At 49.7% G+C, this 26,983-nt stretch overlaps 8 protein-coding genes across 8 annotated transcripts; 4 read left to right on the top strand and 4 right to left on the bottom strand.

Annotated features, from left to right (window-relative positions):
• Positions 1-1,455: 1,455 nt before the first annotated feature.
• Positions 1,456-2,288, top strand: B0I36DRAFT_356314 (uncharacterized protein; the record flags this gene model as incomplete). The annotated part of the gene is made up of 3 exons (XM_046157601.1): positions 1,456-1,478; positions 1,674-1,983; positions 2,241-2,288. 3 exons carry the CDS (start codon positions 1,456-1,458, stop codon positions 2,286-2,288), a joined length of 381 nt encoding a protein of 126 aa, XP_046004611.1.
• Positions 2,289-5,901: 3,613 nt separating this feature from the next.
• On the top strand, positions 5,902-7,033 carry B0I36DRAFT_389710 (major facilitator superfamily domain-containing protein; the record flags this gene model as incomplete). Its single annotated transcript, XM_046161357.1, has 2 exons — positions 5,902-6,379; positions 6,562-7,033. The coding sequence occupies 2 exons, from the start codon at positions 5,902-5,904 to the stop codon at positions 6,762-6,764; spliced, it is 681 nt and encodes a 226-aa protein (XP_046004610.1). The 3' UTR covers positions 6,765-7,033.
• A 15-nt stretch (positions 7,034-7,048) lies between these two features.
• B0I36DRAFT_340717 (uncharacterized protein) lies at positions 7,049-7,788 on the bottom strand (the record flags this gene model as incomplete). The annotated part of the gene is made up of 1 exon (XM_046155964.1): positions 7,049-7,788. Exon 1 carries the CDS (start codon positions 7,605-7,607, stop codon positions 7,050-7,052), a length of 558 nt encoding a protein of 185 aa, XP_046004609.1. The 5' UTR covers positions 7,608-7,788.
• A 577-nt stretch (positions 7,789-8,365) lies between these two features.
• Positions 8,366-8,741, bottom strand: B0I36DRAFT_356312 (uncharacterized protein; the record flags this gene model as incomplete). Its single annotated transcript, XM_046157600.1, is given in 2 exon segments — positions 8,366-8,395; positions 8,409-8,741. 2 exon segments carry the CDS (start codon positions 8,739-8,741, stop codon positions 8,366-8,368), a joined length of 363 nt encoding a protein of 120 aa, XP_046004608.1.
• A 1,164-nt stretch (positions 8,742-9,905) lies between these two features.
• On the top strand, positions 9,906-11,183 carry B0I36DRAFT_356311 (uncharacterized protein; the record flags this gene model as incomplete). Its single annotated transcript, XM_046157599.1, has 5 exons — positions 9,906-10,082; positions 10,143-10,179; positions 10,247-10,386; positions 10,538-10,797; positions 11,030-11,183. 5 exons carry the CDS (start codon positions 9,906-9,908, stop codon positions 11,181-11,183), a joined length of 768 nt encoding a protein of 255 aa, XP_046004607.1.
• A 4,371-nt stretch (positions 11,184-15,554) lies between these two features.
• Positions 15,555-17,044, bottom strand: B0I36DRAFT_356310 (uncharacterized protein; the record flags this gene model as incomplete). Its single annotated transcript, XM_046157598.1, has 4 exons — positions 15,555-15,678; positions 15,738-16,802; positions 16,861-16,934; positions 16,991-17,044. 4 exons carry the CDS (start codon positions 17,042-17,044, stop codon positions 15,555-15,557), a joined length of 1,317 nt encoding a protein of 438 aa, XP_046004606.1.
• Positions 17,045-22,662: 5,618 nt separating this feature from the next.
• Positions 22,663-23,556, top strand: B0I36DRAFT_256869 (geranylgeranyl diphosphate synthase; the record flags this gene model as incomplete). The annotated part of the gene is made up of 1 exon (XM_046150974.1): positions 22,663-23,556. The coding sequence occupies one exon, from the start codon at positions 22,663-22,665 to the stop codon at positions 23,554-23,556; it is 894 nt and encodes a 297-aa protein (XP_046004605.1).
• A 1,340-nt stretch (positions 23,557-24,896) lies between these two features.
• B0I36DRAFT_256886 (Bestrophin, RFP-TM, chloride channel-domain-containing protein) lies at positions 24,897-26,349 on the bottom strand (the record flags this gene model as incomplete). Its single annotated transcript, XM_046150979.1, has 4 exons — positions 24,897-25,417; positions 25,471-25,820; positions 25,883-26,244; positions 26,308-26,349. The coding sequence occupies 4 exons, from the start codon at positions 26,347-26,349 to the stop codon at positions 24,897-24,899; spliced, it is 1,275 nt and encodes a 424-aa protein (XP_046004604.1).
• Positions 26,350-26,983: the final 634 nt, after the last annotated feature.

The raw sequence follows: 26,983 nt of genomic DNA, 5'->3' as shown, positions 1-26,983 counted from the left end.
GGTTGTGGGTGGAAGCAGGGACAAAGTCATTCTACGAGAGACCTCTAGACTAGATGTTTTTATAGGTTTGATGATACCTTTCCAGCTCGGAGATGGTATAGCTTCATCTCACACTGAACAAAAACAATGGTGTGATGGCTAGAAATCAAAGGAGCTCTTCGGATTTGTGTACTTATGAGAATGATATTTGTCGTACCTTGTGGAGGAGAACAAACAACCAGGTCAGCTCGCGTGGAATGCACCACTGCAGTATGTAGCATCAACAAACTTGCAGCTCCGGCTCTCTTTGAGATGGTTCGTATACTTGATTGGCTTGACCCTGATTAGTGATAGCCCCTGTTTCGTGACTAAGCCTACGGCTTTCAGCACACTGAAAACGCTGGCGGTTGCTGACCGCACCCGCTGAAAAGATGGAATGGCCGATGCGGACAGCCCCACCATAACACCATGATGCATCCGAGTCCGTTAAACGGCAAAATGGTACAAGCTGGCTGTAACCTGTCGATAATGCTGAAAGGGGACGACCGGCTAGCTCAGGAGATGTTCGTGAATGAATTAGCCTTCCTTCACATCCGAATTTCGTAGAAATCTCTCGTGGTCACTCCAGATTGAGGGCCAGTTCCGGGGTCCAGATCGGTCAGTGCATCTTAATAAAGCCCCACTCGATCTCTGGTTAGACGGCCTGGCTTGGGCACCACTTACGTAGCAGACGGAAGAACAGAGAATATCGGGGATGGCAAATCAGTATGAATGACAATCTCATGGTGCATTCGGCGACGCCATGATACTACTCACTTGCTCTAATCAGACTGGCTCTACTCCGGACTGGCGTTGTCAAATGTTACAGCGCGCACATAGGGTTCTAGGCAGTTACATCCACCACGGCGCCTTCTGCACCATCCTTCAATATGAGCACTTCTGCCATTACCAATAGCTTTTGCTGCCACCCCCGGCAAGCGGTGGTTCACATTATCTAGCCCGAAAGTCGGGAGTAGATTAAGCAGGAGCTTAGTTGTAGCCCTGCCGTATGAGTCCATCTTTAGCTCCACGTGTCCAAAGTACTGCAAGTGTTGCGCTTCCAAATCCGTTATTAGTGTCTGTCCGTGAGGGTGGGACTCATGTGTGCGTGCCTCTTCGCCAGGGGCGTGCCACAGTCTATGTTGTCCTGCCTAGCAGCTATCCGGCCGTCTTCCCGATCAAGGCCAGATGTGTCTAAGCGGGATAGATCATCACGTTTTGAACAAGGGACGAAAGTGTTGCGGCGCGGCAGCTCGGATAGGATCTGACGATACTAGCCAATGGCCTCGGCGCTGAAGCGGTCCTGCAACATTGTGTCGCAGACCATAGACTAGTTTTGTCGTTTCTCCAACACTTTGTCGGCGCCAAGTGAGCTCCAGAGTCTCATGGTTGTAGATGAGGAGGACAAAATCAAGGTTGCTGTCGCTACGCTGACCAATGCCTGACATCTCACGTCATAGGTAAGGTGACTACTACGTGAATATTATTCATTTGTGGCTTGCTTGAACTTATCTTTGCACAATGACTGAGATAAACGCCGCCCTTCGCTTAAGAGTAGCCGTTTTAGTAATGATGAGAGTATATAAAGGCATCCTCAGTTCCAAAAATGGTCACTAAATAATGGTATTTACTAGGAGCAAAAGCCGAATATCTAGTATTCTAGAAACAAGAGGTCAAGATAACACTTATGAAGAGGCCACTCCGGAGGAATACTTTGACGCGGAAGATTACAGATCAGAAACGCCAGATTGTACAACGAAACCTTTAGACACCAACGACCATATTACGCCCTTTCTAAGAGCACTCCTTCAAGAAGACTGGTCCAACGTTTATGGAGTAGCGCAGTATGCAGAAGACGTGCCTCAAGCTCTACAAAGAGCGAATGAGTTTGAGGAAGGCGATCTTTTACAGGAGCTCGAAGCCTTTGTTAAGGACTGGACTTCAAAGGGAGTTCTACAGCCTATAGTTCAAATAGAAAGGCGCGATCTGCGGGCGTTTTTCACTCTCATTACCAACTGCGTTGCGAGACGGGACCCGAAGCTAAGTATTGACGACCTACGGGTTTACTTTACCTGGGCATCCATTACGAATCTTTGGGCTCGTCGTTCTTTCCCGGGCAACGGGGGGAAAATAAAGCCCGACAAGGACTTCCATTTCAATCTGGCTATGCATTCGATTGAATTGGGAAATATTAACATGGTTGATCAACTACATGATAGTAGGAAGGTCTGGATTTTCATAATGCAGATGCTTACAAAAGACTGGCCTGATTTTCCATTACTTAGCCCCTTTTTTACAGCTGCCAGAAATCGCGCACACCAGGTCCATGTTCGAAGCGATAACTATGTTAATAAGAGGCTCAGGAACATCCTTAAGAATTGGGATGGGGTGATCAAACAATTAGAATCTTTGTCAAAGTGGCAAGGTCAACCACATCTACAGCTTGCCGTTGTCATCGCAAAATTCATCTCTGAAGACGCTCGAGTGGGAGACAAGTGGGTCCATTTAGCGATGGCACTGGCGCTGAAAGACGTCATCGAACAGTCAATCAACCTCGGCGAATGGATCACATTCCTTCAGGGAAACTTAACACAACCATCGAACAGGGCCCAGGCGCTTGTAGATCTTGGATGGTCTTGGCCTTTATGGCGCTCGCCATATGAGGCAACAGCCAATGATAGATCAAGCGGTGGGAAGCCTGTTCCTTTTCATATGGACGATATCCTCTTTGAGAATGCAGCTACACTATGGCTACCAAACAGCAATCGTAGCTTCTATAGAGGCATCAAAATTCCGGCAATGTCCAGTGTATATACGGTATTAACGATGATCACCTCTTTCTACGAGAGACGAGCAATGCTAGAAGAGGAAGATGAGAAAGCTGGAGAGATAATTGACGAAGACGAAACATATAATTATACGGATCGTTTCCTTGAATACTTTGAAGGGATTTCAGAAAATGAAGATGGGAAAATTGACGGATGGAAAGTTAACCTTGGAAGCTGACAGTATGTATTTCCCATCTCGTAGATCATAACTAAATCAGTTTCCTTCCCGTCAGACTTTTAGAAGAATCTGTCATGGTAGCTTGGTTCCTGATTGATGGCCGGTCCCAGAGTTTTGATCGATCAGTGCACCCCGCCCCCAGATGAATGTTGCCCCTCGACCTACATCACTGGCTTGGACGCGGGTAAAGTGCTAGGCGAAGAACAGAGAGGATCGAGGATATTACATTGGCATGAATGCCCGAGTGCACTTGAGGAAGCTAAAGTACTACCCAGTTACTCTATCCAGACTCGAGTCTACTCTGGGCCCTGCCGCTCGTGGTTTTGTTTCAGGGCCAGCATTATAAAACTACACGACCCTCGCTCCCAGTATCCGGATATTTCATGCTAATATCCATATCTGCATCGTGAGTCACCTGCGTGCCGAGCCAAAATATAGGTACCTTACCTTCGACATAAACTCTAGGCATGGCTTCCCTTCCTTGGTTAATCGAGGACGTGATATGAACAGGATTTCCCCCCCGAAGGACATCACAATTGTAGAATACATTTTACGTATCAACTTGATCTCTTGACTAAAAGGCATCTAGGACAGAGGGCAGCCACCAACTAATTGGGAACAGGTGATAGACTGAGCGCTTCTGCTTGGACTCCTCTCTCGCACCAACGGCGCTACGCTAACTGCCACATCCAGGCCCAGGCCCGTGACCAGTGAGAGGAGACCCGATGGACCGTTGAACCTCGAAGAGCAGTGAGGGAGCTCTCCACATCCGAGGCAGAGCCTCCGGACATGAAAGTCTCCATACTAAGGATAAATTGTGTTAGCCGATATCTGAGTTATTGGAATATCATCATACAAAACGCCGGAGAAGTTGGCGCGGGAGGCTCGCGCGTTGCTTACTGTTATGATGGAGATGGGTTAGCCGATTCAGAAAACCATGTTTCGATTATCATAGGGGGGACTTTTGCTTACCACTTGGGCATACTGCTCGTTAGTTAGCTCGGTAAGGTCGAAATCCGTACCATCCTCGTAAACAATGAGGTCAGGCTTTTGGCACGGCTCGCCATTCTCCGCGAGATTCTCTTGTATGTTGGACCTTGCGCTGGCGAAGTAATACCTGCCCGCTCGGTATTGGGGCGTGGGAAAACACAAATCGGGACTGCCCCCGCTCTGCCCAGACCCGGCCACTGTGCCATTGCACCCCTCCTGCCAGTACCCAAGCCCAAGGATGTTCCAGTCGGAAGGTATTGCATTCCAGCTGATGGCCGAGTTCGTGTCTTGACGGCCGACAGAGCAGCATCTATCCGGGTTGATGTTGGTGCACTGCCAGTAGTGACCACTGCAGCCGCGTTGTGCGTACCAGCGGAAGTCGATGGCCGTGGAGGTGGCTACGAGGCTTGCGAGGATGGGGAACTTTACGAACAGCATTTTGGCTGGAGGGTTTTATGAGATTCTTTCTCACCAAGAAACTGACTGGTGGCTTATGAGGATGGAAGGAGCAGACACTGACGTCCATAAATGCAAGTAGGACTGACTTTTGTATGCAGGTGAGGTATGCCAACTCGAAACCTAAGCAAGTGCACCGAGTGATGTTTACCATTGGCAAATAAAGCCGCCCCAGCTTTAAAATAATGACGATTCTTTTCACGCTATGCATTGTCATTAGACGCAAAACAATATGTCGGGATGTACTCCATGCGACGGAAATGGCCGGCACGACAGTGACCAGTCTAGTACTGTAGCATGCATAGTGGGGTGATCATTGCAAAGGGTCGAGATGTTTCTGCGCAGAGTGGGGCTAGCATGGGTGTAGTCAGGTTTTCGGGGCTTGCAGTAGACACACGTAAAAACACGCAAACAAGCACGCACAAAACCAAGCAAACCCAACCCTAAGGCGATGATAAGTAAAAGCCGGGGTACACTTTGCTAGTGCAGCCATTTGTAAACCTCGAAGAGGGTCAAGAGTCCGTTCCATTTGATTACTGTAGAATCATTCAACCAGCTATACGCTCGCCGAATGATGTGCCGCGCTTTGATCATCGCTTCAACTTGGTGCTGGTGCTGTTGCGATACAGCCTGCATTTGGTTTTCTCAGGGTGGAGGTATGTTGTGAAGCCATAGGGCAAGGAAGCCTGCAAACAAGCACTCCGTTATGCTAAGAGCTTGGCAAGGCATACAGGCGAGCGTGACGCCAGGCCTCCCCCCTCCCCCCTTCATCTTCGTTCAGACAACTGCGGAGGACTTCAAAGCCACAGAGAAGTTGGCTCCGATGTACCCGTCAGTCGTAGCCCTCCAGTCTTCACCAGTGCCAGCTTTCAAGAATCTCCTGACTCGCGAGAAAAAGAAGAACATTTTAGTCACAGCCCCGAGCGGCGCCGAAGAGAAGAAACTGCTGGCCAAAAAGCACGTTAAGTCTGACTATCCTGAGGTGAATTGATGCCCAGTGTTCGTAAAGAAGCTCGAAGCTGTAGTCAGTGGGGTCTGTGACAGCCTGACGACCGTGGAGGACAAGAAGGCACACAAATTTGAATCAAGAATGCCATCACTGAAATGTCCACAGCATGGAGATGCTCAGATTTACTCAGAACAATATTGTCGAGGAAGTGCTGGTTATAGCCACAGCTTGTTTGGAGCACTGTACGATGAGCATGCAAAAGAGGATACGAGAGGCCCTGAAGCCGCTGACCTCAACCTATATCATTCCTCCTCGTCACCCCCGAGAGAAAGTGCCGGCCTACAAGTGGAAGTTAATGCTCCTTGCGACAGCCCTTCTATCTGCCATTAGTGGTAGATTTTTGTTCCTCATTTCGAGACTTACGCGATCACCAGACGGCCCAACCGTTTTGCTAATCGACTGACGGAATCTTGCTTTTCTCCATGCTTCTAGGCTCCAACGTGTCAAATGTCTCCAACACGCATGTAGCCATCTATGAGGTCTTTGGGCAGATTGAGGTACTACCTTCGGTATCCTTGGCGAACTCACTTGTCAATGCGGCGTGCATCCCGCTCTTTCGCGAGCTCACGCGCATTTTCGACCTGAAGATGTTGTACATTATCGCGGTGGTGCTAGTGATGGTTTCTGCGGCGGTGATTGGCGCTGCCCTGAGCATCGAAGTCGTCATTGTCGGTCGCGCGATGCTGGGCATTGGCGGTGCCCTCTCATACCAGTTGATCCTAACGTACAATGTTGTCTTTGCATTGCCCCTCGAGCTCGCCTTTGCGCAAGCCATGGTCGGCGCCTGCTTTGCAATCGGCCTTCTGACGGGCCGCTTGATCGGGGGTGCCCTTACTGAGACGCCGCACGCCACCTGGCGCTGGGCCTTTTATATTGTCGTTATGGGTGCCGTGCCTCTTGGTATCAATATCAAATACCTACTTCCAAGTCGATAGCGACACAGCCGGACGAGATTGACTGGTTCGGCTGTGTCCTGCACATGGCCACCCTCGTCCTGCTGGGCTTTGCGTGCATCGGCGGCGGGATCACGTGACCATGGGGCTTCGGGTCGTCTATCGCCATCCATGTGGCTTTTGGACTAGTGCTCGTCGGCAATGTTGTCCAGCAGACCTTTGGCCTGGGGACTACCGCGGAGCCCCGCATTCTGCTCCTCACGGTTCTCACCACCAGACCCGTTGTCTCGCTCGTGGCGCTCTACAGTATCTGCGCGGCCATGAGTTATGGCGTCACGATATACTACACGCCGCTACACTTTACCTCTATACGCGGCGAGACCCCCGTCTGAGCCGCCGTCCGCCTGCTGCCATTCATCGGTCCTTTCATCATCATGATGTGTATCGCAGCTGGTCTGCTGCCAAAGGTCCGCTACTACATGGTTGTTTTCGCCTCGGGCTCATTGCTGCTGGTCATCGGTAGTGACCTGTGGCCACTCGTACTCCCAGACACCTCTGAGTCGCCTATTGTAGACTTCGACGCAATCACTGGCCTAGGCTGCCGCCTCATCTGCTCGCTCGACAAGCTCATCGCCTCAGTACTCTTGCCTACAGAGATGCACTTTGACGCCGCTATGCTATACAATCTGTCCCAGCTTAGTGGTGTCATTATAGCTAGGGCCGTCTATCAAAAGGTTGGCCGCCAGCGTATGCAGCACTCCGCCGAGGGCGGTGCCAGCCAGACGCTCACCGACCTCGAGTGCCTTGAGGTGCTGACCGACATCAAGTCGGTTCTGTTCGAGAGGGCTCGCGATGATCCGGCCCTGGGTCCCCGCTATCGTCGAAGGCCTGACGACTGTTGTTGTCCGCCTCTTCTGGATAGTCTTCGCCGCGGGCTTGCTGTCCCTGATTTGTAGCGCACTGATGAAGTTCGAGGCTGTCAACTTCATCCCTGAGGGTGACAAGGTGCGAGCCACAGCTGCTGAAAATTGCGCCAAACGTGATAATCCTGCCGCATAAGAGGCCTCAAGCAGGCGAAGACAATCATTCACCGCATCCTTTGACTTGTTGCTGACCCCATAACCCAATGCGATTTGAAGGCAGGCGGCATAGGGAGTCAAGCAAGATATAGTATGTACGTTAGTGCAAGACTTCATTACTGTTTCATGGACTGAGACATATGTGGCTTTGCACATACGCTAAACCAGAGGTGGTCAGCAGCCCGGACGCAATGGAGGGCCAGCCGAGGAACTATATATGCTCTCAACCGATGTAGGGCGAGCCGGGTGGACTTCAATGCGTTTATTTCGTGAGACGTGGGCATTGTACATAGCCACTGTGTATCAAGCCCGGATACCTCAATTAACAAAGTCTCCCACTGTCTATAGGTAGTACGGATGAACGTCTTTGAGAAACATCCATCCATACATCGCGTCCCACAAAGCCAACGCATCATCACGCCCACAATGATAGTTCCCAAGCAGCGGTAAAGCAACGCGGCTATCCAAATTACTCTTTGCATCACCGTCTACGTGAAGATCACGGAAGTGTCCATCTTGTGGCCATTTCATCTCGCCTGCTTCATCTTCGATATCAGGCCAACTCGATGTGCGCGCAATCCCTCTGATTGTATTAAGGCTGTGTAATATACTGCCGAAAAGCCACTGGTCGTACGTGCAGTGTGCATCCAGCAAATGAAATAAAGCAGGGGCCTTTAGCCTCCCTGGATATACACTTCCTTCTTGCAAACCATCACAACCAACACAGGTCACAATAGTTCGAAATGTATCGTCTGTCCCGTTCAACCATGTGTAATCTGATTCTGATCCTTGGGAATAGAGGTATTCGGCCATGCGCCATACCTCAGGTGATGTCAAGAGAGCAGGGCGCCCTCCACTTACGGGTCGGCCTAGCCTTACTTTCAATGGAGATCTACACAGACGCCACCACTCGGTCAAAGCGATAAATAGAGCTTCATGCCAGCCTAATAGACTCACATTCACAGCCTGAGTTATCTGTTGTGCTTGTTCTAGCCCTTTCATCAGACTGTGTCCGGCTGTCGAACGATTCAGGCATTCGGCGGAGGCCTTCTCCAATGAGCTCATCCTGATGGTAGGATACCAGCCTCGTTTCTGTACAGCCCAATCAGGGACCTCCTCGGCTAAGGCCCAGTCAGCGGGGCATGTTCCTTCACTTATGATTGTGGGCAGAAACTGAGGCTTGGCAGGGCAGTATGATGCCGGACAGGTTTCTCTTCGAGGTGTAGCCAAGGAGGCCATCGCCATCGTGCTAAACAGGAGCGACTGCGCGTACTTCGACTGTTTTACCATTTTGGAAAAACCAATATAGACAGGATATGTCCTGCTTCGACAAGTCTAGCGTTGATTCTAAAGTATAGACCGTTGTTATGGAAGAGTTTATATTGTTTTGTAATCGTATGACGCTATAAGAGCAGTTATTTATGGACGATAACGTTGGTCAGCGTTTTCTGAGGCTATTAGTCCATGTTATCAAGATAAAATCTCAATAGGTTTATTGGTGAGCTAAAGTGGCACTGTAAGTGCTCAAGGTCGAATGAGGGCGCGCATACATGCAAATAATTCAGTTGGGTCAGCATGGCACCAAGGCGGTGCGCTTCGGCCGCAATATGAGATCACTTCTGTGCATGACTACACCTTTGTCTACGGGACGAACCTCCAGGCCAGTGTAACGAGCGTGTAAGGTTGCATGTATCTGCGTTCAGAGACGCGGATTTTATTCCAGCCTCAACTACCTAAGCGACAATAGAATAACATTTGGTCGACGCATTGGAAAGCAAGAATAATGACAAGACAACCACTTCTACTTTAGACCTCGATATAAGTCACGCCCGGATTGATCTTTTAAGGCAAGCGCGGGAAGCAGCTTATGTTGTGCCGCTCGTGACGTCTCGCACACATAACCAAGGTGCATCCTTTAGAGACATTGCTTCTCCGCTGTCGGTCCTGAGCACGGCAGAAGACAGAGTCAAACACCTTATAGCAAATGCCTTCCAGGAACAAGAACAAGGTGTCCCTCGTTTCAGCTAGATGACATACCGCTATGGCGTCCAAAGAAAAGGGCATCTTTAGGAGTTAGGGAGCTGATTAAGGACCTCATCAGCCCCTGGCGCGAGTTCCTAAACGAGCTACAAGGCGGAATAGCTAGTGCAGGACTGTAGGGACCTATTCCGTGGCGGAACGAAAGGTGAACGGGACTAGAAGGGCATGCATAAAGATAAGGCTAACCTCCGGAAGCGCATAAAGTCGTTACTATGTCCCTGGGACCACAGGGGTGACGAGAGGATTGACCCAGAGCCCTTTCGGCGGAGATCCACTGGCTGCTGACCTGTGCATGACGGGACTTGACCATGGTCAAACAGACTTAAAGTCCCCCTGAAGCGCCCCATTAAGGCTGAAAATTTCGCCATTTCTTTCGTTGTGCTATCATCAAGTTATCGAGCTTCTAGATTGGGCATGCCTGAATCATTGAAGATGGACACGACGGCTCTCGTCTGTGCCATCATTGGCATCCTGATTTTCTCTATCAACGTCCTAATCTTGATTTTGCGGCTTAAAACCCGGAAGAAACTGCGCCCTCAGGGCTCGCCGTACTTTCATGGCTGGGATAACTGGTTCGCGATCATTGCAACAGTGAGTTCCCACTGCCGCAAGGAGGTGGTCGCCGGAGACTGATCCTGTTGATCCTTCCAGCTTTTCACCTTCGCCGTGGTAGTGCTCGCGGTACAAGGTAAGATTATACATCCTTCTGCCTCCGACAGGCAAACCATCGTATGCCCTCTTAACTCGACAATTAGGGTTCGCGGGCGGTATCGGGTACGATCTGAACCCTGAGTCCGAGATCTACACTCTTTGTGAGTACAGCAGCCACTACGAGTTTAGACCTGTCAACACTCTAACAGTAACAGTGATAGATCATTTGCCGGCCCTGCTGCAGGTGGGTGCCCCCAAAGGGCGATGGTCGTACATGCCATGCATATTGACATGATTTCTAGGTCACGTTTGCCAGCACCATCTTATACAGCTGTGCCCTCAGCTGCACGAAGTGCTCCCAGCTGTGCTGGTATATAACGTTCATTTCGACACAGTGGATCAACTATTGCTCTATCCTGGCCATATCCTGCGTTGCTGCTTGGCTTGTAGCATCCGTCACCGTCCTTGTGCTTGTGTTCATCAATCCCATGCGAATCCCGTGGATCGAACAGCGACCCGGCTTGGAAGTTCTCATTTTCACACACATGATTACCGAGGTCTTGATCGCAATACTTCCTCTCTATCCCGTATGGAAGTTAAATATGAAATCTTCCGATAGGATGAAGACGATCGCTTGGTTCTCGATAGGCTTGGTGTAAGTAAATGACCTTTCCTGATTATCTGTCTCCATGAGGAGCTGACGCCGGTTTTTCCTTCAGGCATATAATAACGAGTGCATTGCAATTCAAGTTCTTACGAGAGGTCCAACCGTCAAACCTAACAGGAACTTTGCTGCCTACGATACTCCTTGGAATCATCGAGCTTAACGTAAGCCTTTTATGCGTTAACCTGGCGATGGCGCGACACTACCTCTATCCCGTGCGTAGCGAAAGAAAGCCGGTTGGCCATGAGGGCCACCAAGAACAGCATGAAATGCAGGTCCTTTCGAGCTCTACCAGACGCTCTAGCAATTGCCACAGCGGGGCGCTTGCTCGCGTCGATAATGATGGACCCTATGTTGTTGCCTTACAGTTAGCCTAGAAAAAGCAGTGTACCGGAGATTGTGAGAGCCGATTGTGGCGAGGAAGACTGCCGTTGACGTTCTAGCATACAGGGGTAACCGATCAAGAAATACCCTTGGATGTGGTACAGGGATAAGGTGTACTTTGGAGTTAGGAAGGGTGTCCCCTCTGCATATGTCCACAGGAACCATGCAGATTGGAATTGTGGCGAGACAGCTGTCTATGCAGTAGCTACGAAGGATGGCATTACATCACCCTAGATATGCCCGAAAGGCCCGGGATGGCCGAACTTTGCCAATCTTGCTTCCACTATGGATCTGTCAGCCTCCTAGCACATGACCCGCGAGGTTGTTATGATTTCCTATGATTAGAGGTTTTGAAGACTGTCAAAGAAGCTCTGCCAAATCTTGATCTGGTACACCATGTCCAATAGTGCGGTCCTTTTGACGAGATGAGAATCGAGCATTGAAGCAACCGTCGTGTTTGATGCATCCACAAATGGACATGTGATAATATTCCATAATGTCTAGCATGTTCCGTCTATCCAAATTTCCTCGTCTCGCTAGAGGGTGCTGGTTTTGACCAGGAGTTACGGCCTAAGAACCCGACAACCTTGAACCTCTGCCTTGAACACGTGAGCGACTGGATTGACCAGTCAGTGTGGAGAACAATACGTTCGTGCTTACGGACAATTTTCTCAATTGCGAAATGTCCGAACTGCTCTCTACTCCTTCTGCAGCCTTTTGTAGCAGAAAGGATTGGGATGGTGTGTGCTGCCGATCGATGACTGCTCAATCCATAGAGTCGGTTTATATCTTCGTTTTCATCCTTGCAAAAATTAATAAGCTGGTCGAGGTCCATCACCACCTCCGCTACTGGAACACTCCAGGGCGAGAATACCCTCGAGGCTCTGCTGGGCATTACTCACAATCCAGTGCGTGTGCAAACCGTCTTCATGCCGTTAGTTAATCGCAGGTGAGCATTGCAAAAGCTATAAACCGCCACCAATAATGAGCATTGCGAAGATGTATTATTTGACGAGTCCTCTTGCATACAGCCTTGGGAAATACAGCCATTGCCGTTCAAAGTCTTGACGTCGACTATTGGTCATCTCGTGTCGTGTTGTGTCTTCTACCAAGTTGGCATTTGTCATACTCAACATCACGTCCTCGGCTATATATTCAGCGTAGCCGTTTGCAAGAAAGCTCCCTTCCCAGAGATATCAAGATCGATTATGTTGTCATCTAACACGAAGAATGGGCGCAAAACCAAAGACAACCCATCACGTCCCATGACTTTCCGTACTGGGAGTATCCACTACAGGCGTTGGGTGCCCGGGTCCAGGCTGCGAAACTATACGAGTCGGTTGTATGATTTTTGCCTCACACTAACCGGTCGAGTTCTCCTTGCAAATGTGTCTCGGTGGACAAAGCGGTGGTAACTAATAACATGCCGTGCTTGAATAATCCTTCACGTATACTCTCAGTAGAAACACGTTCCTAATTCTACTCTGCGACAGTCACCAAAATCGCTCGTCCAAGGGACAGGGTCCCCACATAGGCCATTAGGGTCATGACCTTTGGCAATCCCTATCCGCTGAGATGTTGCAGGCTTCGAAAGCCAGATGTTCACTTCGGGACATCAGAATACGCAAGCGCTGCCCCGCAGCGGCTACTTGGAACTTAAACTACATAGAGGATAACGCTAACTTATCTGAAAAGCTAATCTTATCATTATTGTCATAACAGTGATGCAGTGTTTGACCACTCTCGCAGGCCTCGAGTAATCTCACGACCCTGCGATGCATAATGACGGCCGGGCTATTGGGACGTGACATTCAAAGCCGATCAGAATCCCGTGGAGTTGTGTGTGCATTTGGATAGGAATCTTACTTTCCTCGCGAGTGCAAGACGCCGCAGAGGACGCCACTTTCCTCATGACGTATATGGTTATTGATTATGTACGTACAATACTACACTAGGTCAGAAAAGGCGAACTTCTAGACTGTAGCTAAAGGCTACAAGTAAGGCTAGACTACGATCGCGAACTTACATAGAAAAAAATCAAATCTACTCAGCCAGTCATCATTGGCAATAATGAGTATGGTTTGGCCTTCACGGGCTGATACGACGGCGTCGGATCTGAACCAGCCACGACTCACCGGGCGACCGGCAAGCAACTCATAGTCCTTGAATGAAACGTAGCTGGAAATCGCGCTGCGTCTAGAACGCGAAAGATGGGAGCGTGCATATGCATGGCGTCATACACTGAGAAATCAGGCCTTTGAAACTCTCACCGTGTGCCGAAGCTAGGATGATAGCAGGGTATGGCAGCCTCCTAGTATTGTGGCTGCCTAGAGGAAGTTCCGCGATTGGTCCACGGTTTCTACGTACCTTCGCGTAGCGAGCTCAGCACACTGCAGGCATGGGACTAGATCAAATACTAAGTATCAGATGCTTCGGTGAATCCGACGGTGACTCCGAGTTTTTCAGGTGCTGAGGTCGCCTGAATAACACAGGTACGGCATAGCACGTCCAGGCATTACTGAAATGTGCTTCAGTCATCATAATAAAGTCTTGAGTATACGCTGAGGACATGACGTGCAACGATGAATGCTCACTATCGCTCCTTGCCAAATGGAATGGATGTCGCTGCTCTGCCACGGAAATCAAACGTTGTCTTAGATCAGACTTAGGACGATCGGGATGGTGGGACTAATGCATCTCTCCATCCTCGATTATTTTCACAGACGTCGGTCAACCTTTTGGTAATATGCAAGATTATCCTAGCGGCTACTATGATCCAACCTTAGAACTGCCTCCGCTCAAAAAGCAATCACGTACCAAATTAAATTGCGCTCTGAAAGTCAGCTCCGATACACGTAGGAATTAGCAGGGGGATAGCCTCATGCCATCCTTGCTCTGATGTGCCTTGCCCAGGCACGAGGGGTCCCGAAGCCGTAGTCAGGGGCGCTCAGGGGCGCACGATATGCCGATGGATGGAATGAGCCGCGATAAGGCCCGACCGAGCCAGAGAAACAATTTCCCACAGAAATCATTGTAGCTAACAGCTCTACGGCACATCTTCAAACTCTTGACCATCAAGATCTAGTCAATTGTGCGAAATGCCGTAGTCACGCGTACACACTTGCACCGGCCGTGAGCTCAAATATTCACGAACAATGTTCGCAGTGTCCACCTAGCCACAAGTGACAGTATCTTCAGTGTCATTCCCATTATCAGACTCGTCCATGGTCTGGATTGCTACTTCATTGAATCTACTGCAGGCTAAAAACAGGCCCTCATATGGTCGCATCAGGATCAGTCAACAGACTAGGGCATCCCTCAGTCGGATATAGCCGCCGTCAATCGGGCCAATCGGATGCGCATCCTTTGAAGCCGTCCTGCACGTCCTCGGCGGTTCCTGCATAGCCTTGAATATCGAAGAGTCTTGGCTGGGTCTTGGATCTTTGGTTTCTTCTTTCGCTGAAGGATACCAGCTTCTTCGCCTATAAGAAGTGCTTCACCCCATGCCGATTAATCCGAATAGTTCCTCAGTATCATCTAATTACCTTTTACCTTCGCCCTTATTATCTCATCAGGCGCCCCTCTTGCATTCGTCAGATCACCTCAACAGCTTTCCTGGACTTTGACTCTCCTAGCAACTTGGTTTGTACGTGGGTTATCAATCCGAGCCATGTCACGCGGCGTCTACGATACCACTGGAGTTCCAAAGCCGCCCCCAAGGCCGTCGCCAAAGTAAGCAGGCCCCACAATAACCGGTAAGATTCTCAGCCAATCTGTGATACTTCTACAGCTCTCATGGATTTCAAGTTGGAGAGGTAGCTAACATGGGTCCTAGCCTGGTCGAGAGCTCATCGTCTTCGACCGTCATCATTATCGGAACCATCAGGTAACGGGTCGTTCATATCTTCAGAGGAGGGGCGGCATAATGGACGTGGTACAAATCAATTAGTTGCACTAGGAATACAGCCATCAAAATCGATAACGAGCCGCTAGTGAGACTCTTCGGATGTGCTGAACGATAGAGCCTGGACATTCGAGGAATGTCAACCTCTCGCTCCACATCTCTGACACCTCGAAATCTCTATAGGTACTACATTCAGGAATTCCATGAGGCTTAAATCGAGATCAACGGATACGTTCTCATCGTTGCAGTACCACAGGTCACAAACAATAATAATTATACGGGGTCCGCTAGCATTAGTTGTATGAATGTAGAAGGATTACATATCTTCCTTAGTAAAGCCTAAAAGTCTCTCAATGCCCAATCCTAATATAACTCTTACTTAACTAGTTGTTGCAGTAGTGTACACGATCCGAAGTAAAGCTATTGCTGGTATAGGCTTTGAAAGTGCCATTGTTATTCTTTAGACGTTATAATCGCGTGTATGATACCAAGAGTCTACGCCCCATTCTTCGGAATACAGATTGCCTTGCTTGGGCCCGTCGGGAGCACGCCTGCACGGAACATCCCACGTCGGAAGCCGAACTCTATATTGATGTACGTCGTATTGATGTTATGAGTAAGCCCTTTCATCAGGACGACTTACGAGTAATCGACTTCGTTTGAACTATATTGAGATTCAGAAGAAGCAACAGAGACATCATCGTACTCCGCGGCATCCGCAGTTGGTGGGGCGTCATTCAATGCCGCAAATGCTGTGCCTCCCACTAACCAATCGCCTCGTGTTTCGAGTCTGTCAGGCGAAGATGTAACCAATCGAAGCGAGACTGCTTCTTCAAGATGCTTCTCAAGCTTAAGAGAAGTGAGCCTGCGTATCTGACCAGCCACAAGATCTGTAAGGATAGAGGTACTTGCAGCCATGCTATCTGCATTGTGACTTTGCAGCAGCGATGGATTATGCCAGAGTTGATGATTATACTGGATCAGATGATACTCGAACTTCTCCTCATCCCCGTGTAGAATTTCTGAGCATTCCCCGTAAATACCAGCGATTAGTGTACCGAAATCCTGCTCAATCCGAAACAAGTGGCGCTCGACGTCTTCCAAAAGCAGACCTTGCAAAGTTGATGACCAGGGTAGCGCAAATATGGAAGCCGTGTCTTGCAAATAGCCAAAAATGACGTCAGGTGTACTTATCCAAGCAATGTCAAAGAAGAACATCGCTGCTGGATGCGGTGGTGTGCCATGGTAATGTAGCCACAGCAATGCCTGCTTGACAACCCAGATACCCAGACCATGTGCTATGAACGTGACTTTGCGGGATTGAAAGACAGGGAGAAGGCCACCAGCCGAGTGGGAGTAGAAGCATTCCTCTTCTAGATCCCCGATGGTTCGTTGAGCACCATGAAACAGTGGCGAACCACTGTCAAGTGTCAAGCTCAGCAGTGAATTACACAGGAAATGTGCAGCAGAGCACAATGCTTTTTTGCCGTACCCTAAGACTTCGGCCGTGTTGAAGGCCATACGCCGCACAACGACTCGCTCTTGTAGTACTTCTGCAGAGTCGCAAATCCATTCTTCGAGGATGTGCCGCGCTCGGGTATACTCGGAAACATCGTGGAGACTATGGCCTCCTTGGGACGTCCGTTCTCTGCAGTCCTCATGGGGTTCAGTGTTACCTGGAACAGCGAAGCCGTGAACTAGGATTATTCTGTTCGAGCACGATATTAGTACGAGCCAACATATATATACACTGCTCCGCTGCTTACTCGTGCGTGTTAGCTTCGTTGTCCAGCTCCCAAACACCGCCTGCTATGCTATCAAATGCCAGCGAGAATTGTACCTGTATGGAATCAGCTTCTTGGATAATGGGCAGCACTGTGGTCAGGGGAGACTAACTGGCGCCTCTGACTCAGCCGCGTAATCACCTTGTTGTTCATGGAGGCTGCTCATTGTTAACCCTACGGTGATTCATTTTGAGGACTTGGGCAAGTGCAGTGGTCATATATGCTGTAAAGTGTGAGCTACAGTGATTATGAGAACCGGTGTCTTGCTGTCAGCTACGGAGTGCCGGAGAGTACTATACCTAGTAGTGAACAGGAGGAATGACGTTTCATAGGAGTAGTAAACATGGCGCCAGTTTGACCTGCTGCCGTTAAGCTGGTGTCACCGTTTTGGTCATTTCATAAAGCTCCCGGACTATTACATCACGGATCAAAGTAATGCAAAAGGGCGTTTGAGGGGCTTCGAGAGTTTCTAACTGCGGTGGGTGGCAGCAGAATACCTTTCGGTATGCATACATCATCCTACTGGAGCAAACCGCGCAAGTCGTTGCTCATCAGACAATCAGGGCTTGCACGACGAGCCCGGTCACGGCCTCCAATACTTCTGTGGCTTCTGGAGGAAGCTGCCTGGCTGAGATTGCAGGCACCTTCCTGGGGGCCTTGACCTCTTGAGTAAATTTCAGGGCCGGTATTGTTATGAGTGTGTCCATTGCCTTGAAACGATATAGAGTAGCAAAGAGGCGGTGTTCTTGACTTTCGTTCACTTAAGTGCATGGCGAGCTAGGCTTTAGCCATCAACCAGCTCTACAGAGCATAGTGACTACATGTTCAACTGGCAATGACTGTACCGGTCACCAGCCTAAAGCTATCATTGGATGCTCTGAGGGCCTGTAATAGTCTGGTAGGTAGGGTTGTCCACAGTATGCTAAGACATGCCACTCTCTAAAGCCCTCTGCAGCTCCCTCCAAGCAAATAGGACTGATATCGGTGGTAAAAGGGTCCGGCATAGCCCCTCCTTCGATACATCTCCAGCTCCGTGGGCATGGGTCCAAAGAGACACTGATAACCAGTGATGGGTGATGAGACCGACCGTCAACTATGTCCAAACAAGTCGAGTAGAGAGGCGCGGGTAGGGAATCATAAAATAAAACGGGACTCCCACATAGGCAACTACATTCTCCTTCTGACTTGAGTTCGGAGGTGAAGCTCACTTCCTACTGATGCAAGGCACTTCAAGAACGAATAACAATTTTCTGTCCTCGTTGCTTGAACGCGCCTATGTATCGAGCTATTCTCTACATGCTCGCAGACCAGATACGTGACCCTCGTTTGCAGGCAAAGTTTCGTTGATTAAGAGGGGCCCGCTTTCTCAGTCCCCGGCCCACATCCGTTCCAGACACCAGCTCGACGCCGCTCGAATTAGAGAGTCCAGCAATGCATTTCTATAAAATTCAAACAACACCAATGAGTAGAGGAGACCCATGGCCATCTTATATTATGATGTTGAGCGGGATACCGTGAAGCCCTCGTTTGACAGGTCGGTGCACGGAGACGTACTCAAGGACGACCTCTTCCTTTTGGAAAGCCCCACTCTGCCGGGGTCCTCGTCGTGCATTGGGCGCTCAGGATAGCCTGGTTACAGACATAATCTAGCTTGTTCTACCTCTCAAGCATGTCCATCGCGTGCATCTTTTTGGACGGCGGCTTAACATTTGGTCAGCGCGCCTCTGTCCTTTGATTGCCACACTCTCGACGGCACACCGACCAATGTTAGGTTTGGCTTGACGTGCGTGGTGTTGCCCAACGTCTCGTCGAATGATGGGCAACTACTATGCGCGGGTCTTTCTACCACGCTTTGACTCCGAACATTCGGAACGGGTCGCTGAGGTCCCGAGAAGCATTGCTCTAGCGATCTTACCCGTCTAACAGAAAAGTGCATTCCCGGCGTCCTGAACAGTACCTCTGGGCCGAATGCATCTTTGCTGTGGCTCGGAGCCCTGGTGGTCCTTGGCTCAGAGTTCGTCCCCCGCCGCTCTTTCAGTTGTCCGCGGAATGAGAAGTGTCGCCACTATTCCAGGCTTTACAGGGCTTTCAAGCTTAGCCCGCAAGATAGAGCGCGTGAGCACCTGGGTGTTTCTGCATGGTAATACCCGAGCAGAGCAGGATTGCAGGCGCCGTCTACAACACGACCGGGTTCCACGAACTCTCGCTTACCCAGGCCGAAGGTGTGAAACCCAGACATCCCGTAGATATTGGCTGGAACAGAGACCATATGGACCTGGCTTAACGGGAAGACTCCTCACTCGGGTCAGCACATAAGGTCTCAAGACAATGGTAGCGCTATGACATACCCTTACTTGACAACTACTGTATAGAAACGTTTATCCAATGGTGAGAGCAAGAATAGAAATCATCTATAACTTACCTCCAATTCTATAAAAGTGTGAGACTTGTAGCACGTGCTCTACTGCTAAGGAACCGGGGACAGCGGTACAACCCTATGCGGAAGGGGCTCCGACTGTCATGTCTGACAATAACCCCAGGATCGCGCACACGCACTGTTCTGAATAGACGCACCAGTACTCGACTACGCTACACCTGTCGTCTGAATTAGTTTTTCGGTCACTGATACTGTATAACATACACCGGTTAAAAATAGGTTCCAACTCTTTATATCATGTAAGGGAGAGTGCTTGCTGGTAGGCCTCCCGCTCTTGTCATAGCCGGGATGATGTAAAAACAATAGTTATTGATATACCAGTACTATTTAAGAGCCCAGGTACTCCAGGCACTATCATAGCACGATATTATGTCCCTCGGCGCAGGTGAATACTTGATTGTTCACACGCGTTCATAGATAATCGCGTTATTACCCTCTTTACCTCAGTATGAGCCCTCTTTTTAGCGCTTACGACCTCCTCGAAAGGCTTCTTGAGGACGACTGGACTGATGTCCCGAGCCTATGCCGATTTGGAGACGCTCGAGCGAAAATCCAAGAAGAATTCGAACGAATTTCTACTCGGGAATGTTATGATAGACTAGAAGTAATGCTCCGACGATGGATGGAATGGAAGGGCGAAAAGAAGAACAACGTCACGCAAATTATCCACAGCGGGCCTATGGGACTTTTCAGTCTTATTCAGGATGAAGTTGCGGAGCACTACCGAAGCCTCGAAATGGGCTGGAGGTTACGCACTTACTACATCTACGCTAGGTTAATAGATATATGGATGTTCGGCGCAGAATATGCATATTATCTATCACCTCCAATGGATCAATGGAGCTGGTTCAAGGGCAAGGAGCTGTGGAATATTTCAAAAAACCTACTGTTGGAACATTTTCTCCCGATATGCCAGGGACATTTCGAAATCCCGGAGCGAGATATTCCGCAATTCTTGAGGGCCTTGGTCCTCCACCGTATACACGAAGCACAACATGTCCATTCCCTTGATCTGAGGCTCTTCAATAGTAGGCGTCAAGACGCAATACGGGTTACAATGAGCATTCCCCCTCGGGAGCAAGAAAATGCAGTCAGGCGATACTTAAGGGAATGGGCAGAACGTGGTACAATCGACACATATACGAGTCAACTCGACCAGGCAAACTACCAAAACCTGTGCTACTACATTAGGAAACACATCTCTTTGGCAGTAACCGGCAAAGTTCACGGTCCGCTATGGGAAACATATCATATCCTAGCCCAGGTCGCCGAGCGGTTGTCGTATCAGCATCCACTCATCGATCATACCACCCGATTCTTGCTGGAGCAGAGGACACCTACACAATATTCCCCAGAAGAGCTGCTTAAGATGCAATGGAAATGGGACATACTGCAAGAACCGTGGCATCTAGCTTATGTGATTCATACTGGGGGCCCCCGAGTCGTCAATCCGAATCTAGTCATGTTTGGAGAGGACACAGAACTAGTAGTTTCGGAAAAAGGCACCTGCAATCTCCTGATGAAGAAGCAGATGTCCAGAAAGAAAACTGTTCGGCAGGTCCTACAAGCGATTAAGGTTCTGGTCCATCGATCTTATGTCGAAGGTCATTCTTCAGTGCGACTGCAAGGCTTTTCTCGTAAGGGCTCAAGTGTAGAGGTTAAGGTTGCTTCAGTGGTTCCCTAGTGCTCCCCGAAGGCGGGTTACACACATGCTCTTGACACTTAAGCCTAGTTATCTCACTATCTCAGCGAAGAACTGGACCAGAATCAAGGTGTGCATTAATGAGAAGTAAGAATATGGAGCTTACGCTGCCTTTTTATGGCAGATTCGAACTCTGTAAAAACTTGATCTTGCTCTGTATTTAATTGTGGCCTCATGCATAATAGCTCAATGAGGAGTTCCCAACTTTCCAACTAAGGGCCTTCTCTCGAGTCTGACCGGCTCCATGCACTGTCAGAGCAATGATTCCGGGATAAAGACGCCGCCAATAAGTAGCTCCATCACCAGGAATGTAATGAATTCTAGGGAACCCCTCCACCCAAACGTCAGATCGGTCAGAAAAGATCGCCAGTGGCCCAGCCAAGCAGAAATTGAGTACCCAGATAGCATGAAAAACCCGTGGAGTCCCGTGAGTAAGACTCGCCTTTGTGCCATGGAGACTAGGGCTAGGCGAAAGGGGCTGTGGGTGATCAGACGGCTAAGGCCAGTGCCCTGAATGATTCGCACAACGGTGAGCATTCCGATGTGAGCACTACCGGCTGTCAAGAGGCCAACAATGAAAGTCAGTGTGTATGCCCCTCTCAATGCATGTCTTCGGCGGAAACTGTCGACAGCCCGGTTGTCGGCCAGTGCAGTGATTATACCACTCAGGAAGAAGAGCACGTTGATGACACCAAGTACGCTGTCGAAGTATGGGGCATTCGTCCCCACGAAGGAGAGCTTGAAGTAGGTTTGAACCCCGAGGTTGGCCCAGGTTGGCAGCGAGTTAGGCAGTGCTTGGAAATACGCACTGGTGTCGCCTCCTACTGTGGTGGTATGTATGCTGATGCGAGGGTATACTAAAGCCATCTCCGAAGCTGTCGAGTGCCGCAATGAATCGTGCAACTATGGTATTTGGGCACTTTAATCGAACTGGTACTTAAAAAAAGGGTTCGAACTTTGGTCGAGTAAAACGTCTTGTTTAAAATGAATTACAAGCCGTTCTCCAGCCCACCAAAGATATTTGCTGCCTGAGGCCCCGCCCGGAAGCAGCAACATCTTTTCACCATTAGTGATCATGCTGCTCTTCACCTTCTTGGTAATACGCATAATGTGCAACCAATGAACTCCTCTTCTGTGTGGCAAACTTGTGGCATGCTTTTCGGCCAACAAGAGCAAGATCAATCCATGCAGCATAGTACAATGTAGCACAAGGTTTAGGATGAGGTAAGACTAGATTGACATATAGCATACAAACAAACAGTGTGGAAGCTTGACCCCAAACATGCGTCATTGTGGTAGGTTACTACCCTATAACCATATCGTCTCTACCTTATCAACCATAATCAGGAAAGCCAATGCCTCCAGGTCTTGTGCCTACATCTTTACCTCGGTATGTTAATTGGCCGTATACGACGTTTACCTCAAGCCACTCGCTCCGGCTGCCCGTCTTGACGGTGGACAAAAGAGTCGATCTTTACACGCGGCCTGCAATACCGTCCATAGCCACGCGATCGGACATTCAAGCAATAGCTCCACAGAAATGGGTCCAGAAAGTGATGCCCAGGAGATCCTAGGCTCCCCATCGACTCAACCAAGCTCATGGGACGTCTGCCGTTTTACGACGGCAGACCTTGCCGTGAGCTCGATGGGGTGGCCGTATGATAGGGAGAAAATTCTCCTTGGGCCTTACAACTACCTACATTCACATCCAGGCAAGGAAATCCGGAGCCTCATACTGGATGCCTTCAACGAGTGGCTGAAGGTGCCACAGGAGAGCCTCGACATTATAACCAAAGTAGTCAGTACACTGCATACGGCATCACTGCTCTTGGACGATATCGAGGACAACTCGCTGCTTCGCAGAGGGCAACCTGCAGCACACATAATTTTTGGCACACCGCAGACAATCAATGCTGCCAATTACGCCTATTTTCTGGCCCTGCGCGAGCTGAAGCAACTTGATAATCCCAAGGCTCACGATATCTTTGTCGAAGAGGTCATCAATCTCCACCGAGGTCAGGGGATGGACCTCTTCTGGCGCGACAATCTTCACTGCCCCGAGGAAGCGGAATATCTCGAAATGGTCGGCAACAAGACGGGTGGGCTTTTTCGTCTGGCCATCAAGCTCATGCAAGCCGAGTCCACCGCCTCACTGGATTGCGTGCCACTGGCTCATCTCATGGGTCTCGTTTTCCAGATCGCTGATGACTACAAGAACCTTTTCGACATCACATATACGCAGGGCAAGGGCATATGTGAGGATTTGACAGAGGGGAAGTTCTCCTTTCCTATAATCCACAGCATTCGCTCCGACGTTTCAAATCCGCTGCTGTTGAATATCCTTAAGCAGAAAACGGCGGACGTCGAGGTGAAGCGGTGCGCGGTAAAGTATATGCAGGGTACCGGCAGCTTCGACTACACGAAGAAGGTCTCAGACGTCTTGATCGAACGCGCACGGAAGCTGGCCGACCAGTTGGACAATGGCCGCGGTCAACATGCCAAGATACTTGAAACCTTGAACAGGATGATGATTTCGTAATCTGGATTAGGCAGCTTTCGGGGATTCATTGTATCTATGGGGCTAGCTCATAGTGTGCGCACAAAGGTTACGCAATTTCTGTTCCTCCGAGTTACCCATGGACTACTTGATGAATCTGGAGAAACTATGAATACATTGCCCCTTCTACACTGGGAGAGGAACTTAATCAATTCCCGTTAACTACTCCATGTTACCGCAGTTTGGACGTGGATGCTCCATTAATAGGGCTCATTTTGACTCATCTTTTACGGGATGACATCGTGATCAAGGAGCCCCATCAGATACACGTGGAAGATGGTGCCGCGAGCCTCCACCTTTGCCTTCGTCGTGAAGCGGTGAAGCACTGATCCAGTGACACTTGTACTGTCTCATTTGAGGAGCATATCAACGCAGTTTGCGGCGTCTAGCACCAGCGACACCACCTGGCAAGCTTCCCCTTGCCGGCTCCTAATATCTTTCGAGGCTTGCCTCGTACGGCAGTGAAGGGCTCGCGGGACGACGAGCAATTACGTGACTTCTGGAGGAAGCTGGTTGAGGAAATCCTACCATTACTTACGCAGCTTCTGCGAGGGAAACGGTAGGGTGTGGGCAGTACGGGCCTTGCCCATAGGAGGAAATAAGCAAGAATTAGACCTGGATACGTGCCAAATCCAGCCATGCCGCTGTGTGCACACAAGGCAGCAACACCATAACCTGTCGAATAGGTGATTCCAGTGGCATGTCGAGAGGCCTTTCCGGTAGGGGGTCTGCACGGTGTTCCATGGTAGCCTGCCAGTGTGCGGTCGCGTTTCCGATGCGGGGGTCGTGCGCCTCGACTCTGCTCAGCTGGAAAGTTGAACAAGGATCGAAGATGCCGAACATTGAGTAGAATGTCGGCGATGACCGATAAAAAGATCCTCGCAACAGCACGAGATTGGCCCTCATCGTCACGGGGAAGAAGAAGCACCTAACGATGTTCAAATTCATGATTGACCAGATATGGCTCAACCGCGATCTGATCCTGGTTCGCCCCGGCAGGGCACAACTTTGCGGCACTATGTTGCCAACCCATTACAGACCTCTAGCGCGCAGTCGCCTTTATTCCTGTGTTGACGAAACCATGCCACGGGAGGGGGCAAGAGGAAGGCGGAGAAGAGGCGCAAACTCCTTGCCAGCACGTTATGAACAGTAGGAGACACTCGGAAGGATGCTTTCTCATAATCTTTGAGCAATGCTATCTCCCTTACGGTCGCATATACCACGAAACAACGGTAACTTGAAGTCACATCCCAAGAACCCCATATCTCAGTCAATATCCCTCGAATGTGTGGCTGCAAACATAATCCGCATATCAGCAATGTCTACCCTTCATCAACTGTCGGGTTACCTTGGTGGGTCGAGCTATCCATGCAGGTAGGCCCGGGACAAAAAGTACAGAATGGGCGATTGCGCAGAGTGTGGCGTAGAGCGCCCTCAGAAAGGGTGGCCCAGTCCTCATAGGACAAATTGCTATGTGGAAAGAGCACCTTATTTCTGCGGCTCTTCGAAGTCTCGTCCCAGACGGGCTTTGGGCGTGAAGTCATGATCTCAAGATCTCTGACAATCTGGGCACAATACGTCTCAAGGGGTAAGTCATTGACATCTGTACCAAAGGGGTTTTCTATCTCGCCGCCTATGTAGAGAATCGACAAGATAATGCCAGAGGCAGCAGCCGTTGCAGGGATTGTGGCCCAGTCTAACCCGTCCACTAGCTGAAATGGTAGGAGCATGAGGTACAGCCACGTGATCTGATGAATAGCAATAGCGTAGGCGATCGGGAGAGGTGTCCTAAGGACACGCTCGCAGCCTATCAACACGTCATTCAGTGAAGCCACACTATTGTCTATTACCTGCTGTTAGCCTGCAAACTAACATTTGAATCCCGGGTTTACTTACAGGCTATGTTCTGTTGCATCGCAATCGGCAGCTGACCGTTCTCACAGAGCGAGTCGAGATATGCGCTCAGGTAGCACAATATTTCAAGCGGTAGACTTCCCAGCGGGCCCTTCGTCCGCTTCATTGCCTTCCGGGGATTAGAATAGGCAAAAGAGAGTCCAAGGCCCTCGCCTATCCGCTTCAATATCCCTTTGTTCTTGAAATGGTTAAGGTCATCATTTGAGACCTGTTGGGCAAAGGTATCGAGGTGCTCGACAAGATCTTTCAAATCTTTGAAGTTTCCGTAAGGCTCAAATCGAAGCTGATGCTTCAGGGAAACAGCAAAAGTGACGAGCAAATTAATGGCGGTACTTTTTGAGTAGGTATCGTAAGCACATTTATCGGAGCTATCACAGACAATGAACCAACTTACAGTTTGGAGAGTACATCCTCCCTGACAGAATCAGAGCGCTCCTTGCCATGAATCCAGATAGTCCGCGCGAGTTTGTGGCACGTCACAGTCAACTGACTCCAGTACCGGCGCCCTTCAGCATACCGCTCGTAGGCGGTCGAGCTACGGAAAGAAAGCCCAAGACCGACGACGAAACCAATCACAGTAAGGAGGACGTTAGTAGTACCAAGACTGATAGAGGGGCCCTCCTTATGAACCCACGTGATGCCGGTGGCCCATAGAGCGATAAATGTAACTGGCACAATAAGCTTGGGAAGGATACTACCTTGAAGCCGCAAGAAAAGAGGCCATTTAGAGTGTTTCTGAATGTCATGGGGCCGAGCCTGAATTTGAATCGGCGCGGATTAGCGCCATCATGATGACAGCGTGAGCACTCGAGAACTTACAAAGGAGTCGTCAACATCGATGCTCGTCTGGTGAGGACGCATTTCGGAGGCCTCACCGCCGACCGTGTGGGTAGCTGCTTCACTTTTAGTGGCCCTCTTCCTTCCGGGACATAATGGATCAGACATCTAGGATTTGGAAGAAAAAGTCGAGGAAACCTACAGAGTAACAAGCGTCAAAGATAACTTGAATCTGGCATTCAATAGGACCAGAGAGTATGACAGTATCGATGACTACAACGACCTCCAACATTTGTTATGTTAGTCGTCATATTTTGAACTTTCGGTAAGGACATTGTGAAAGCCATTCTTGATCTGCGTTCAGCAGTTAGCACTACTCTCATCCTCACGAAAAAAATTCGCTGGCCTCCGCACCAGTGCGACGTTGTAGTAGGCTGCGATATTGGCTTACGCCATGGTCTTCCAAGAACAAATCTAACAACCAGACACGTGATGTTCGATTGAGGATTCTCATTCATCTTCAGCACTTCCTTCCTCACTAGGCATATACATCAGCGGGCTCGACCTGATCGAAATGGGGAGCGGCGGCCCGTATATGCTTTGCGCACTTCTCACAGTCCATGACCTCGTTCAACCTGCCGAATGGCGTTCACAGCAAGTGCATGGGCTACCGCAGACTTGCTCATATTGTTGATTTTTGACGTAGGCAGCTTCGTAG

Source organism: Microdochium trichocladiopsis, assembly GCF_020744255.1.
Source record: "Microdochium trichocladiopsis strain MPI-CAGE-CH-0230 chromosome Unknown B0I36scaffold_15, whole genome shotgun sequence".
Lineage (NCBI taxonomy): Eukaryota > Fungi > Ascomycota > Sordariomycetes > Xylariales > Microdochiaceae > Microdochium > Microdochium trichocladiopsis.
Note: the sequence above shows the minus strand (reverse complement) of the source record. Positions and strands in the feature narration are given on the sequence as shown.